Source organism: Otolemur garnettii, unplaced genomic scaffold (genome assembly GCF_000181295.1).
Source record: "Otolemur garnettii isolate 467f Iridium unplaced genomic scaffold, OtoGar3 scaffold00092, whole genome shotgun sequence".
In the NCBI taxonomy this organism is placed as follows: Eukaryota; Metazoa; Chordata; class Mammalia; order Primates; family Galagidae; genus Otolemur; species Otolemur garnettii.
Window position 1 is genome coordinate 1306544 of NW_003852487.1, and position 14586 is coordinate 1321129.

The following is a 14586-nucleotide window of genomic DNA, read 5'->3' on the forward strand; positions in this document are numbered from 1 at the left end:
ACTGCCCTTTCCCCTCACCCCCACTTCTAATCCACCTTCATCTAGTGAAGGTTTTACTTCCTAAGCACCTCTGGACCCCTTCTCCTGCCCTACACCTGCACCTTCACCTCTGACCCCCCCACTCCCAGCCCTGCAAGGCCTCTGAATGCATCTACCTGTAACCTCTGTGGTCCTCACGGATAGTGGTGTGTGTCCACTTGTGCCTAGCATTTGGAACACAGAAATGAATTAGATGGAATCCTTTTTGTCTTTTTCCTTCTAGTTCTGGCTCCCTTGGGGCAGGGGTCGTGGATGAAATCATTTTCTGAGCAGTGTGGCAGGATCTCAAATGTAGCCGGGAAGCCTGGGCTTGGAACAGAAGGGAGGAGACAGACAGGAGGAGGGTGAAGTGTGTGGGAAGTAGGGGCCTTCCCTTCAATTTAGGGATAGTCCTTGAGTCCCCCCGGTGATGTCGATGTTTCCTCTATGCGAAGGTTGTCTTGCCTGTCTCAGCCTTCAAAAAGTACGCAGCCTTTAACGAGGAGCTTGGTTTTCCATAGCCTAGAGCCTGGCCAAGGTCTCCTAAAGGAGAAAGCTGGGTTTTGCAGTAGGTCCGGGTTGAGGTGGGATCAGGGGCTAGGTGCGTTGGAATTGGGGTCCTGAGGGTCAGTAGAGCCACGCCGTCCAGCGCGAGGAGCATTCGCGGGGAGGGGGGGGTCGTGGCTCTTCCCGGGATCAGTCCCTGGGGCCGTCGCGCCTCCCAGGGAGGTGAAGGCGGACAGCTCGGGGAGCTGGGAAGCCGGGTCACCGTTGGGTTCGGGGGTCAGCCACGCAGGGGGCACCTGTCCCTGCTAGCCCTGCCCAGGCCCTCGGGGTGCCGGCGGCTTCGTCAGGTCCAGGCCGCCTTCTGCTCCCCTAGGTACTACCGGCGGAGGGACCGGCAGGCGCCGGCTCCGGAGGTCCGCGCCGCCCCCAGAGGTCCCCGCCGCCCCTTGCCCCCAGCCCCCAGCTCCCTGGTGAGGGTAGAGGCCTGGGGGCCAGGCGCCGGGGGACTGGCGAGGGGCGGCGCGCGCGGCCAGAGCCCCTGCCCCTCCCCCTCTGTCCCTCCCCGCCCCGCCTCCACCCCTGCTCCCCCGTCCCGCCCCCGCCACCATCTGCTCGGGATTTGGTGGCGGCGGCCGGGGCGCCTGCGGCTCCGGCTCCCTCTCGGGCTCCGGCCCCGCCGCGCCTCCGCCGGTGCCCTGCAACCTGCTGCTCAGCCACCCGCGCCGCCTGCCCGTGGATCTTAGAGTCCCCAGGGTCCGAGCCCCAGCCGGATGCTGATGGAAGCGCCGCGATGTTCGCGCCTAGGCTGCTGGATTTCCAGAAGACCAAATACGCCAGGTGAGCCGCGGGGACCGGCGGGCAGGGGCGGCTCCAGGCCCCGCTGCCAGGACCGCTGGGCGACAGGTGCATTCCCTGGCCGGGCAGGAGGAAGCTGGCGCCAAGGTAGTCGAGTCCCGGTGTCTGAGTCGGGTTCCCGCCAGGCGGTCAGCCCCCGGCTGGGGAACAGCGCGTATCCCTACGCCTCTTCTCTCAGCCTGTCTGAACCTCAGTTTCCACGTTTACAAGATATGCGTTATGAGAATCCCCCGTAGGGTCCGGTGAGGATTAAGTAAGCTGGTCCTTGGAAAGCACTTTCCACAGTGCCTGGAGCCCAGAACCGCCAATCGGGCGCTATTGTTAAGGATAAAGGGAGTTTGCACCGCCTCTGCTCACCTCTCAACAAGTCGGAGGGATGGGTAAGTGCTCTTTTTCAGGTAGGGAATGAGACTACCTGTACATACCGGTCTTTTTTACAGTGTGAGCCTCTCTGAGCCTCGCAATGGTGATGGCAGATCCTGCCATGGGATTGCGGAGCAGAAGTTAAGCTCCTGTTGCTTGGATTTCCAATTTCCACAGCTTGGGACTGTGAGATGGGGTGGGGGGCCACAATGATTAAATTTCAGTAAAATTTTGTTGAGGGGTGTGCTTGCTTCAACAGCTGCATAAAAACCCTTTCCTGAAAAATGCTCAGTCCCAGTGACTTTTGGGGAGGACAGGCTGTTCTGGCAGGTTCAGTCCCCAAACTCTCTTTGGAGGAACCACCTCGCCTGCTCTGGGTATCATCTATTGCCTCTCCTCACTTCAGGTCTCCTGCCTTTATAGGCTCAAGAGCCATGTGTGTGCTGGGGCTTCTAGGTGGTTGTGACTTTGAGACCCGTGGGCTTCATTTTTCATACTCATGGCCATGTGACACGTTATCTCCAGGAAGTTGTTGAGAGTCCATGGTGTTCATGAAGTCTCTGCAGGTTCTGGGCAGACTGAGCACAGCTTGACCAAGAGGCACAGGGCTAGGATGGGCCCAGGGGAGGAAAGGCTCTCAGACTCCCTCTGTCCCTACATCCCAATCCCTGGGGCATTGTGTATCCTTTGCAAGGATGAGGAATCCCACCCAGAGAAGTGATACACAAGAAGGACTTGAGGGTGAGTTCTTGCAGATTTTCTCTCCCTGCAGAGTATGGGAGGGCCTAGCTGCACAAATCCACCACAGTCTTTTCCAGAGTGGGCAGTTGGACTTTCAAAGTCTTTCTCTCAAGGGTTCTGGGTGCTGTTGTGAGACTTAAGTTGGTGGAATGTTTGCTGGGAAGGAGAGAAGCCCTGGGCTCAAGGTTGTGCGTGCAGACATGAAAGGAAGGTATGCTGAAGCCTCTGCAATAGGGACTTGGCCGTCCTGCATCTTGGGCCGGTGTTTCAACCTCTCCTGACCTCAGCTGGCTGGATCTGTAAAGACGAGACAGTTGGTCAAATAATCTCTAGATTTGGACACTCAAGTCACCCCTCTGTAACTGGAATAGAGCTCTCTGGCTGGGGCCAGGGAGCTAGTCTTCCATGCCTGGACTGGTGTTGCTACTGTGGGTAATGGGTCCAGTGAGGAAACGGACTGATTGCCTCAATCAGAACTATTTACTGTTCCCTTCCTGTCATGCAATTCTTACTGCTGTGAAGTCCACAAATTAAGTCCTTAATAAAAGCTTCTTGGTTGAATGATTTAATGATATAACCCAGTGCTGTCCATTAGAGATATAAAAGTCACAGATGTAATTTTAAATTTTCTTGTAGCCATTCAGTTTAATGTATGCCTAATATTCCATCTTGTTATAAGGAGGTCAAAATAAACAGGCGAAATTATTTTTTTGGATTGTATTTTAGTTAACTCTATCCAAAGTATTATGATTTTAGCATGTAATTAATATGAAGAAATTATTCATGAGCTATTTTACATCCTTTTCTTCACTATGGGTGTTCCATATCTGGTATGTATTTTATACTTATAGCCCATTTAAATTTGGACTAGTCATAACTCCAAGTGCTCACATTTGGCTAGTGTCTACCATATTGAATATCCTCTATGGTAAGAGATGGTTTTTCCTACTTAAATGCTATGTGATAGCTGGTGCCTGTAGCTCATACACCAGACCTGGCAGGTTCAAACCCAGCCTGGGCCTACCAAACAGTAATGACAACTACAACCAAAAAATAGCCGTGTGTTGTGGCAGGCATCTGTAGTCCTAGCAGGACTTGGGAGGCTGAGACAAGAGAATTGCTTGAGCCCAAGAGTTTGAGGTTGTGGTGAGCTGTGACACCACAACATTCTACTGAGGGCAACATAGTAAGACTCTGTCTAAAAAAAAAAAAAATCCTATGTGATACTGCAGAAGATAGCCTCTCTCTCTGAGCCTTGTTTCTCAAAGGATGGACCAGTTGATCCCTAGATTCTAACATAGAGTGCATGCTGTAAGTAACTATCCAATCAAGCAGAATTTGTTTTTTCTATATCAAGAAATGTACTTATCATAAAGCTATAAGGATTAAGACAGTGTGATGCAGCATTAGGGAAATTGCCTAAGGGAGCAAAATAGACCTGAAACAAATCCATACATATAAAGGTATTTTATTTTTGACAGAGATTGCTGATCAAACTAGGCAATGATTGTCTATTGAATAAATGGGACAGAGACAATCGATTGTTCAGATGGGAACAAGTAAAACTAGAGCACTACCTCACACCATACAGAAAGAAGATTTCTAGATAGTTTAAAAATTTAAGAATGAAATAAATAAAAACTTTAACACCTTTAGAATGTATAAAAGAATAACCTTGGACTTCAAGGTAAGTAAAGATTTCTGAAGGCACATAAAGTACAAACCATAAAGAAAAGATTGATAAACTAGACTACATTGAAAATTAAGCATTCCTATTTATCAAAAAATGCAAAGAAAAAAAGTAAAAAAGAAGCCACAAACTTGAAGGACATATCTGCAACACATTTAGCCAAAAAATAATTGACATCCAAAATACGGAGAGAACTACAATAAGAAAAAGACCAATAACCCAACAGAAAATGTAAAAGACACAAACAGGCACTTCTTGAAAGAGAAAACACAAATGGGTAATAAACAGGTGAAAAGTGGCTCACTCTCAGTGGTAATCAAAGGAATAAGAAACGAGACACCATTTTAGTATTCAGTAGTAAGAAGTATTACAGGATACTTTGGAATTATCTTGTAAAGTTGGACACGTCAACATCCTAAGACATGGTCATTCTATTCTGGGGTTCTGCCCATGTTCCCCAGGGGAAATGGACAGGAATCTTCTCAGTAGCCTTGTTCTTGGTGAGCAAGACCCTGAGATGCCCCTTACAGCCATTATGGGTAGAATAACAGAGTAGTATCCAGAAATGAAAATGAACTCTGGCTCTAGGCTACAATATGGATAAATTTCATGGACTTGTTGAGTGATGGCAAAACATTTGAGTATGAATCCAAACACATAACACTCAAGGACGGGCAAAGCCACTATATTGTTTAGAAGTGTGTAAAAAGCCAGTCAGGGTTCCCTCTAAGGAAGGGAGGGAAAAGGTTGAAATTGGGGAGAGGATGCAGGGTGCTTCAGTGCCTTGGCAATGTTCTCTTTCTTGACTTGGGAGAAAAACAAGCTGGATTTTTTTGTGCTCTGGAAGGTAACACACATCTCACTCCCCATGAGTGAGACTCACTCACATGGCCACACCCAGCTGCAAGGTTGTGTGTGGGGGGCCAAGTGTAGTCCAGCTGTCTGTTCATTATGGTTCCCCTGCCCCCATCCATACCCAGAACAGTACTGGGCATCTGAGAAGGTACCAGTCAAAATGAATGGATACTGGCTACATGACACTGGACAGATATCAACTTTGTGGTTAAAATTGCAACACATCCTTTGTGGAGAAAATGTTCTAAATAATGCAAAGTAGGTATAAAAATGAAAGCAGCAGTCACCCTTAATTCCACCACCTCAGGATCCTCACTGTTAACATTTTGGTGTGTTTTATTCTAGTCATTTTTCTATGCATTTTAAGAAATAGCTGATACTACATACCCCACTTATAGTATTGTAGCCTAATTTTAAAAACTTGACCTGCTGCAATGCTGTTTCCCTTATCTTCCTTAATTACGTACAACCTTAGCTGAATGTATGCTTCATAGTCCATCTCATTGTTCTAACCTGCTTTCTGTTATTATTTTCCACTTTTGGACATTTAGGTTCTTTTCAGGATTCTACTCCTGTACATAATGTTGCAGGGGACACCTCTGCAACAGGGCACCAGTGTCCTGGGGAATTTTCTGTGCAGAAACATTTCTGGCCTATTGTCTATTCTGGGCATTACCTAAGTCCTGTGGTTAACAAGTGAAGTTCCATGTAACGTCCATTGCTGGCCAGTTTATAAATGACCAAGTGAAGTGGCCCCCACCAAAAATGGCTGGAGAGATGGAGTTCTTGTCCGGGGCTTAGAGTTTCTCCTAAGGCCCCATAGACAAAGGTTAGGTTCCAGTATGATCTACAGAGAGGGCCTTTGGAAGGAGCTTGAAGCTTGTGCTTTAATTCTGCCCTCACTGAGGTTGGGGTAAAACCCATGGTGGTCCTGGCTGGGCTTCTGTAGATTTGGTTCCCCAGATTACTGCCTGGCTCTTTGAAGCCACTTAGAATCATACTCCAGCTAGGACTCCATTATTCTGCAAGGTATTGGGTTCTATAAACATTTTTTGTTCTCAAGATGATTAAGATGATATATGTGAAGCATCATCCATCATAGTCTTTGTATACAGTTGGGTGCTCAAAGGTGGTGGTTATTGATGTCATAGTTATTGTGATTTACAGTCTGTTTCTTTGTGGAGAGGATTTGAGGCAGTTTGTAGAAAGCAAGTTTCTCAAGATCTATGGGGTTGTCTGAGCAGCCCTTTATTCTTGGCAAGGGTCTTTCCAACTTCAGCAGGTTTCTGCATGTGCGGGGTAGGGAGGGTGGAGAAGTGTGGTTCACCTACTTCTATCTTGTTGGGCTACTTACTACAGACTGGTCCCTGGCAGGGCTGCCTGGTGTGGAGGAGATTAGCTCTGGTCACGTGGCAGGCCTTGTGCTGAGCACTTTCCAATATCATCTCATCTAATCGTTTCCACAGTCCTGGGAGGAGGTACATTTTTTTAATCCCTATTTGGTTTGCCCAGGTCTTAGCAAATGGAGGGATTCACACAGAGGTTTGTCTGATTCTTCTTTGCTTTTCTGCCTCCCACATTGATAATGCCAAGGCCAACTGTGGGGAGAATTATAGTCATAATAACTGACTATAGTTATCATGTGATGGTTTACTCCCCACAGGATGCAGACTGAAATTCAGAGTGCTCCTTGCTGCCCAAGCCCTTGTAGGGGCTGGCCGGACTCTCAGGACACACTACCTGTGGGTCAGCCTTCTTTTCCCTTCACTGGCTGGTCCACTCCAGATGTCCACAGGGCAGGAGTGAGTGTACGAGTGGAAGCCCAAATACCATGTGTCTAATGATTTAAGGTTAAAAATCAAGCTGAGAAGCTTTTCAATGAAGGAGATTCTGCCTGCCTATGTGAAAAATAAATTTCTAAAGTGACAAAATTACAGTGACTACTACATCATTTATCTTAACCAGTATCAAAGGCAACTGTTTTTTATTTTTTTTTGAGACAGAGCCTCAAGAGCCTCAAGCTGTCACTCTGGTAGAGTGCTGTGGCATCACAGCTCACAGCAACCTCCAACTCCTGGGCTCAAGCGAGTCTTCCTGCCTCTGCCTCCCAAGTAGCTGGGACTACAGGTGCCTGCTACAACGCCTGGCTATTTTTTGGTTGCAGCCATCATTGTTGTTTGGCGGGCTGGGCTGGATTCGAACCCACCAGCTCAGGTGTATGTGGCTGGCGCCTTAGCTGCTTGAGCCACAGGCACTGAGCCTTGTTTTTAACATGTGTTAATTGTGCTGAGCACTTCCAAAACCATTTCATCTAATTGTTTCCACAGTCCTGGGAGGAGGTACATTTTTTAATCCCTGTTTGGTTTGCCCAGGTCTCAGAAAATGGAGGGATTCACACTAGGTTTGTCTTGGCATTTGTTGCAGGCCAGCGATGCTTGGATGAGTAATAAAATAAAAGCACAAATAATTCATTAATTACCATATATTTCATACAATTTATTTTTTCCTTGACTTCACTGCAGCAAAATCAATGACTATGTTATTCATAGTCAATATTTTCACTTAAGTTTAAGTTCTACTAACAGTAATCATCTAAAGCTGTGCTATCCAATATGGAAGCACTAGGCAGCTGTGGTTATTTAAATTTAAATCTAAATTCATTAAAATTAAATAGAATCAGCAGGCCAGCTACTCAACTGTTCTGGCTACATTTCAAGTGCTCAGTAACCACATGTGGCCAGTGGTTATCATATTGAAGAGTATAGCTATAGGACATTTCCATTACTGCAGAAATTTCTCTTGGGGAGCAGTAGTCTAAAAGATTAAAATGTACAAAGTAGGCAGGATGAGGTGGCTCCTACTTGCAATCTAGCACTCTTGGAAGCCAAGCTGGGGCCATTGCTTGAGACCAGGAGTTTGAGACCAGCCTGTCTCTACAAAAAAACAGAAAAATTAATTGGGTGTGGTAGTGCATGCACCTGTAGTCTCAGTTGCTTGGGAGACTGAGGCAAGAGGATCAATTGACCTCAGGGGTTCGAGGTTGTGGTAAACTATGCTGATGTCAGTGTACTCTTAGCCTGGGTGACAGATTGACTCAAAAAAAAAAAAAGTACAAAGTAACAAAAAGAAACATCACAAATTTAAAGTATATGTTAAAAAATGGAAAAATTTAAATTACTTTTATACTAAAATATCCAAAATGCTCTATTCAATTAAAAGGCAAAATAGAAATTAGGATTAATGAGCATAAAAGTTAAAGCCCAAAGTAGTTAAATAAAGCTGAACTATTTTGTTTGATTTTTTTGAAAATGGGACTGAATCTTATGAAAATGATACCACTCAATGCCTGAAGGTTCAGTGTCCATCTGGTTCCCAGTATAAGGAATGGGAATCGTCTTTTATGCAAATTAAGTCTAGCCTGACACATATACTAGCCCAGTGGTCACAGGCATTTGTTGCTATTACGGTGTTCCTGCCTACCATGCACACCTGTTGGAAGTAGCCAAGACCTTGCATGAGTGGCTCTGAAACTTGGAGCTGGGAAATGACACTTTCTTGGGAACCTATAGCATTCATGCTCCCTGAGAGGAAGACTCTGACCGGTGGATGAATTTGTCTCTTCTCTTTCCTGAGTACTTCTGCTGCTCAAATCCTCCTGTTTCTGATGTCAGCCATGGTGCATCTCGTGAACATCCACAGCGTTTGTGCAATGATCTAGTTATTGTTCTGGTAAAACATTCTAACCATTTCCAAGGGCACAGTTGAGTGGCATTAAGCACATGCACACTGTCTTGTAACCATCACCACCATCCATCACCAGAACTTTTGCATCTTCCCAAACTCAAATCCATCCCCTTTAAATACTCCTCATTTCCCCTCCTGCCAACTCCTGGCAACCTCCATTCTACCTTCTTTCTCTATGAATTTGATGACTCTAGATAACTCAAATGAGTTGGAAACATAGTATTTTTGTCCTTATGTAGCTGGCTAATTTCATTGAGCATAATGCCCACATCCACATTGTAGCAGGTGTTAGAATTTTCTGACTTGTTAAAGTCAAATATTATCCCATTGTATAGATAGATGGCTATGGAGTCATCTATTGTTTCAAGGACACAGAACAAGAGATGAGGAGAAATACTTCCCTGGGGCCTGCCCCATGTTAGTCACAAAGTGGAAGTTTAGGATTATAGGTCAGAGTATGGCAGTATGAGCCCCGGACCCCAGGGGCCCAGGTGCTGGAGGGTTTGTGCACAGATTTAGGTTTTGTCTGTGATAGGAGACCTCTATCAACCCTGATCCATAATTAACTGCCTGGATCCACAGCATTGGTGTTATAGGAAAACAATCTCTCTACTGATATCACCCTGACACTGAATGGTGGGGTTTCCACACAACATTGCAATATTTAAGTCCTTTGTGGACACCAACTAGGTGTCCTATAGTTTAATTCAATTCATCCTGTCTTCATCATACCTCTGGGGGGAGGGCAGGTCAGGTGGATCTCCCCCATGTTTCCGGGGAACAGGTGGCACAAATGAGAATGTGAAGATGGTAGGGGTAGAATGGCATGGCTTGTGGGTTCTGGCATCCAATTACCTGCCTTTGCATTGGGACTCCCACTGACTATGCGATCTTGGGCATGCCACATGGCTTGTCTGTGCTTCAGTTTCCTGTGCTGGAAGATAGGAAATAATAATGGTAGTAACTTCATAGAGTTGACTGAGGGAGCCTCAGTGTCCTCATCTGTAAAATGGATCTGTAAGGAAGACCTGTCACAGAGTAACTGAGGCACTAAACACTGAGCACAGTGAGTGTGTGGCCCAGAGCCTGGCACAGGGTGAGTGAGCGGCTCTCCTGCTCACTTGGCTTCTTTGGGTGCAGAGGGTAGACCCGATGCCTGTGGATGTGTCCCTCTGGCCTACAGGGGGGCCCTGACTGACCACAGAGTTGGCAGTGACTAACTCTAAATGAAGCAGAGGGGGCCCATTCTGCGCTGCTGCTGGAGTAAGGCTTCCGGACAAATCTCCCTTCCTGCTTTTTCTTCCTGCACATATGTCAGCTCAGCTTGTCAGTCAAGGAGGAAACAAAAAGAAGTCATAGTGGGCCCATTGCGGGCCCATTGCCCGTAGGACCGCATCGAGAGACTCATCTCAATACTAATTATCTGTGCTCAGCGCCTTCCTTTAAAGGAAGTGAGCATCAGACCAAAGGTGGGGTGTCTGTTCTTCAGCTCCCTTATGAAGTCTCCTCTTCCCAAAATATCCAGCTGAAGCAGTTGTTGGGGATCACCAAGGACCCTGAGAGGGTCAGGGCAGGGATGATCTGGGTCTCCCCATGGCTCCGTCGAGGAAGGAGAAATAAATCTTATATTTCTTAGTAATCCTGAAAAAGCAGCAGGCAACTGCAGAAGAACTCCTCCTCTAAAGATAAGAACAAACTTTACGCTGAACTGAAATAACCTTGAAAAGCAAAAGAAGAAAAAAAGAACTTGTAACTAATAACAGTATCCTGGCTTCTAACATCTATAGCCACAACTATATAACTGATATTGAACTGAAGAAAAAAAAAGGTATGAAAGTGTCTGGGAAAAAACTGTTCCTCAGAAACTCAGCATCTCATGCCTTGAGGCACCAGTGTTCTTGCCGGTAATTAAAGGTTCTTTCCTCTATATTGTTGGTGTAAGTGTCTGTCTGTTTTAATTCCCTGATTTTTCCTGCAACATTTTGATTCCCTCTCTGGGAAAATGAGCAGGCGGATTAGGACCGAGAGACTCGGGGGGGCTTCCCCACTCCAATGTAGCACCCTTTGGGGGTACTCCCCAGCACCCAGACTGACACTGTTCCCTAAGAGCATCCCTGTGCAGATTGCATGGAGTGGGGGGCCTCATCAGTGTGGTGGGGAGGACCCATGGTGGTCCTCTGCAGTGGCAGCTTACCAACAGAGGAATGAACGTATGGGGGAAGAGCACGTCCGGACTTAGGTAAGAACTGGATTAATACTGGGTATAATACTAGGAAAGCCCATTCCGGAGAGTGGAAGAGGAGCTTGATCACCTCCTTGAGGTGTGAGCCTCAGTAAAAAGGGACAGGAAAAGGAATTGACCTCCATGAGGCAGGGGGCCTCAGTAAGGGGTTAAAAGGAACAGGAGAAGGCAGGGGGCCTCCACAGGGCAGAGGGCCTCAAGAATAAAAGAGATTAAGAAGAATTGTTTAGTCTCTGTGAATAAGCGGTATGTGAAAGAGTGAGTCACTCTTTGTATAGCTCCATATAGAGACATCGTAAGGCATAAGGGTGACTTGCTGTGCAGCAGCAACCAGGCCCCGGGTTTATACGGGTGCCTTGTAAGAGGCGCCGCCAGGCAGGTGACTGAGAGATCTTCAACCCCCCCCCCTTGTCTGTCTGCATCGCAGGGATGGGTTCTCCACCATCTAAGGAAACTCCCCTAGGGTTAATGGTTCAGAATTTTTAAAAGGCTTTGTCAGGGACTATGGAGTTACTATGAACCCTAAAAGGCTGAAAAAACTCTGTAAGCTAGAATGGCTATCCTTTGGAGTAGACTGGCCATCAGAAGAGAGCTGAGATGTAAGTCTAGTAAAATGGGTATAGAGAGTAGTGACTGTAAGCCTGGACACCCTGATCAGTTCCCATACATAAACACTTGGCCACGATAACATTTACTGACCAGAGAACTATTGATTCTCAAGATTCCTACACCACATCTATTGTTAACTGTAACTATGCCCCAGGAAGAAGAATAGAGATTATTCACGAGGCCAGAACAAGAAAACTTAGAGGCAGAGTTAATTGCTAAGTGGCCTAAGGTATGGGCAGAAAACAAGCCCTCTGGACTATCCATAAACCAGGAAGCTGTGTATGTGATACTAAAGATAGGGGCATAACCTGTCAGATAAAGGCCATATCCAATGCCAAGGGCAGCACTGAGAGAAAGAATTCAGGCCCCTTTAAACCGGCTAAGGTCTTATGGAATTATCCACCTCTGCTAGTCACAATGGAACACCCTTTTTTACCTGTATCAAAGGCAGGGACTTCAGAATATTGCCCTGTGCAGGACTTAAGACTAGTTAATCAAGTTACTGTAACTTTGCACCCAACATTGCCAAACCTGTATACTCTTCTTAGCTTGGTATCAGCAGAGGTTGCTTGGTTCACTTGTTTAGATTTGAAAGATGCCTTCTTTACTATCCAAGTGGCTCCAGTAAGTCAGAAGCTGTTTGCCTTCCAGTGGGAAGACTCCCAAAATGAAGTTGTTTGACAATATACCTGGACTTGGATGCCAGAAAACTCCCCTACAATCTTTAGGGAAGCACTGGTCAGAGATCAGTCAACCTTTCCTGCACAACAGTTACGGTGCACCTTACTGCAATATGTGGGTGATTTACTATTAGGTCATGAGACTAAGAAAAGATGTGTTCTAGGAACTGATATGTTGTTAAAACTTTTTTTTTTTTGAGACAGTTTCACTATGTTGCCCTTGGTAGAGTGCCGTAGTGTCATAGCTCACAGCAACCTCAAACTCTTGGGCTTAAGTGACTCTCTTGCCTCAGCCTCCCAAGTAGCTGGGACTACATGTGCCTGCCACAACACCTGGCTATTTTTTGGTTGTAGTTGTCATTGTTGTTTGGCAGGCCTGGGGTGGGTTTGAACCTGCCAGCTCCAGTGTAGTGGCTGCTGCCTTAGCCACTGAGCTACAGGCATTGAACCTGTTAAAACATTTAAAGGATTGTGAATATAAAATTTCCTGAAAAAAAAGCAGGTGATTTGCAACCTGCTTGTTCCTACGGCCAGGTGGCCGTTGTGAGAATTTTTAAGGGCAGTTGGCTTCTGTTGCCTATAGATCCTAAATTTTGCTGTGCTTGCTAAGCCCTTGTATGAAGTTACAAAGAGGGTTGATGAAGAGCCCCTAGTGTAAAAGGCTCTCACGGAAAAGCATTCCAAGCCATTAAAGAAAAGAACTCCCATCTGAGACACCTGCCCAAAAGGCAGAAATTGTAGCACTCACCAAGGCTCTAGAATAAGTAAAGATAAGACAATCACATTTATAGTGATGCCGTTTTAACCCTCCATGTGGATGATACAAAGTATAGAGAAAAAGAACTATTAAACTCAGCTGGAAAACAAGGAAAGTATCACCAAGAAATTTAAAACTTATTGATTGAAAGCTATGTAGAAACCTGGCACGGTGGCAGTAATGCATTGCAAAGGGCACCAAAAAGGGCAGAGACATGTTACTTTAGAGCAGGCGTCCTCAAACTACGGCCTGCAGGCCACATGTGGCCCACGGAGGACATTTATCCGGCCCACCACTGGGTGTTTTTGCCACCGCTGCCTGTCCTGCTTAGCAGCCGACTCGTCCTAGGGCCCGCAGTCCGGCCCTCCAATGGTCTGAGGGACAGTGAGCTGGCCCCCTGTTTAAAAAGTTTGAGGATCCCTGCAGAGAATACTAAAGCTGATGCTGAAGCATGTCGGGTAGCAGCAAGCCAATGTTTACTTGCAGGCCTACTACCTTGACTCCCAAATGTAACACCTGTATACAGTAAAAAAGAATTAGAGTAGTCAGAGCAAGAGCAAGCATTAGCCATAGATGATGGTTAGAAGTATTTACAAGATGGAAGAATAGTTGTGCCAGAATTATTGAAAACTACTGTAGTGCAGGCTGTGCACGAGTCCACCCATCTAGGACACTACACTCTGGAACAACTATTAGGAAACTATTTCTACATAAAACATCTAGCAAGCCTGGCAAAAGCAATAAGACAAAGATGTGTCACCTGTAGCCAATTTAATGCCAAACAAAGTCCCGATCTGCCACCAGGTATTCAAAATACAGGAACTACACCCTTTGAAAACATTCAAGTAGACTTTACTGAAATGCCTTCAACCAGAAGAAATAAGTATCTGCTGATATAACTCAGGGTAGGTTGAAGCTTTTCCTACACAAAGTGAAAAACTCAAAAATGTCACATATTTTCTACTTAGAGAAATCATCCCTAAATATGGCTGCCTCTTTACATAAGCTCTGATGATGGACCTGCCTTTGTGGCTCCATCTCTGAAGTAGCAGGTAAAATACAACCTCCGGTGTATTCCACAGCTTCTGTGCCATTGGCAGATCAAGCTTAATCGCCCTACCCCACTATTTAGATGGAATCTTAAGGTTAAGTTAAACATCTGGCTCTTTTAACATTGTAGGCTTTTGAAGAAGCTTGGCTGAGACTTTGTATACAATTTTCTTTTTCCTAAGTTTAGAATTAAAAATAAAAAGAACCAGTAAGTAAAAAAGAAAGATGTTTTAGAAGACATGGGTATGAAGATATACTTTTAATAAAGAAAGATAAAAGAAAAGAAAATAATTTTATATAAGAAAGAATTTTGTATAAAAACTTTTTGTCTTAAAGTAACTCGTAATTTTATTTTTTATTTTTATTCTTTTCTTTTTTTTTTTTTTTGCGATAGAACCTCAAGCTGTCCCCCTGGGTAGAGTGCTGTGGCATCACAGCTCACAGCAACCTCCAACTCCTGGGCTCAAGCGAGTCT

General features: G+C 45.7%; 1 protein-coding gene across 1 annotated transcript in view; it reads left to right on the top strand.

The window, feature by feature from the left end:
* The first annotated feature begins 1211 nt into the window (after nucleotides 1-1211).
* Nucleotides 1212-14586, top strand: part of MMD2 (monocyte to macrophage differentiation associated 2) — a 70152-nt gene continuing 56777 nt past the window's right edge. Inside the window, exons 1-2 of the mRNA XM_012808701.1 lie at nucleotides 1212-1246; nucleotides 1278-1362. Of these exons, the coding sequence (XP_012664155.1) occupies nucleotides 1316-1362 (47 nt within the window). The 5' untranslated portion in view covers nucleotides 1212-1246; nucleotides 1278-1315. The remainder of the gene's footprint in view (nucleotides 1247-1277; nucleotides 1363-14586) is intronic.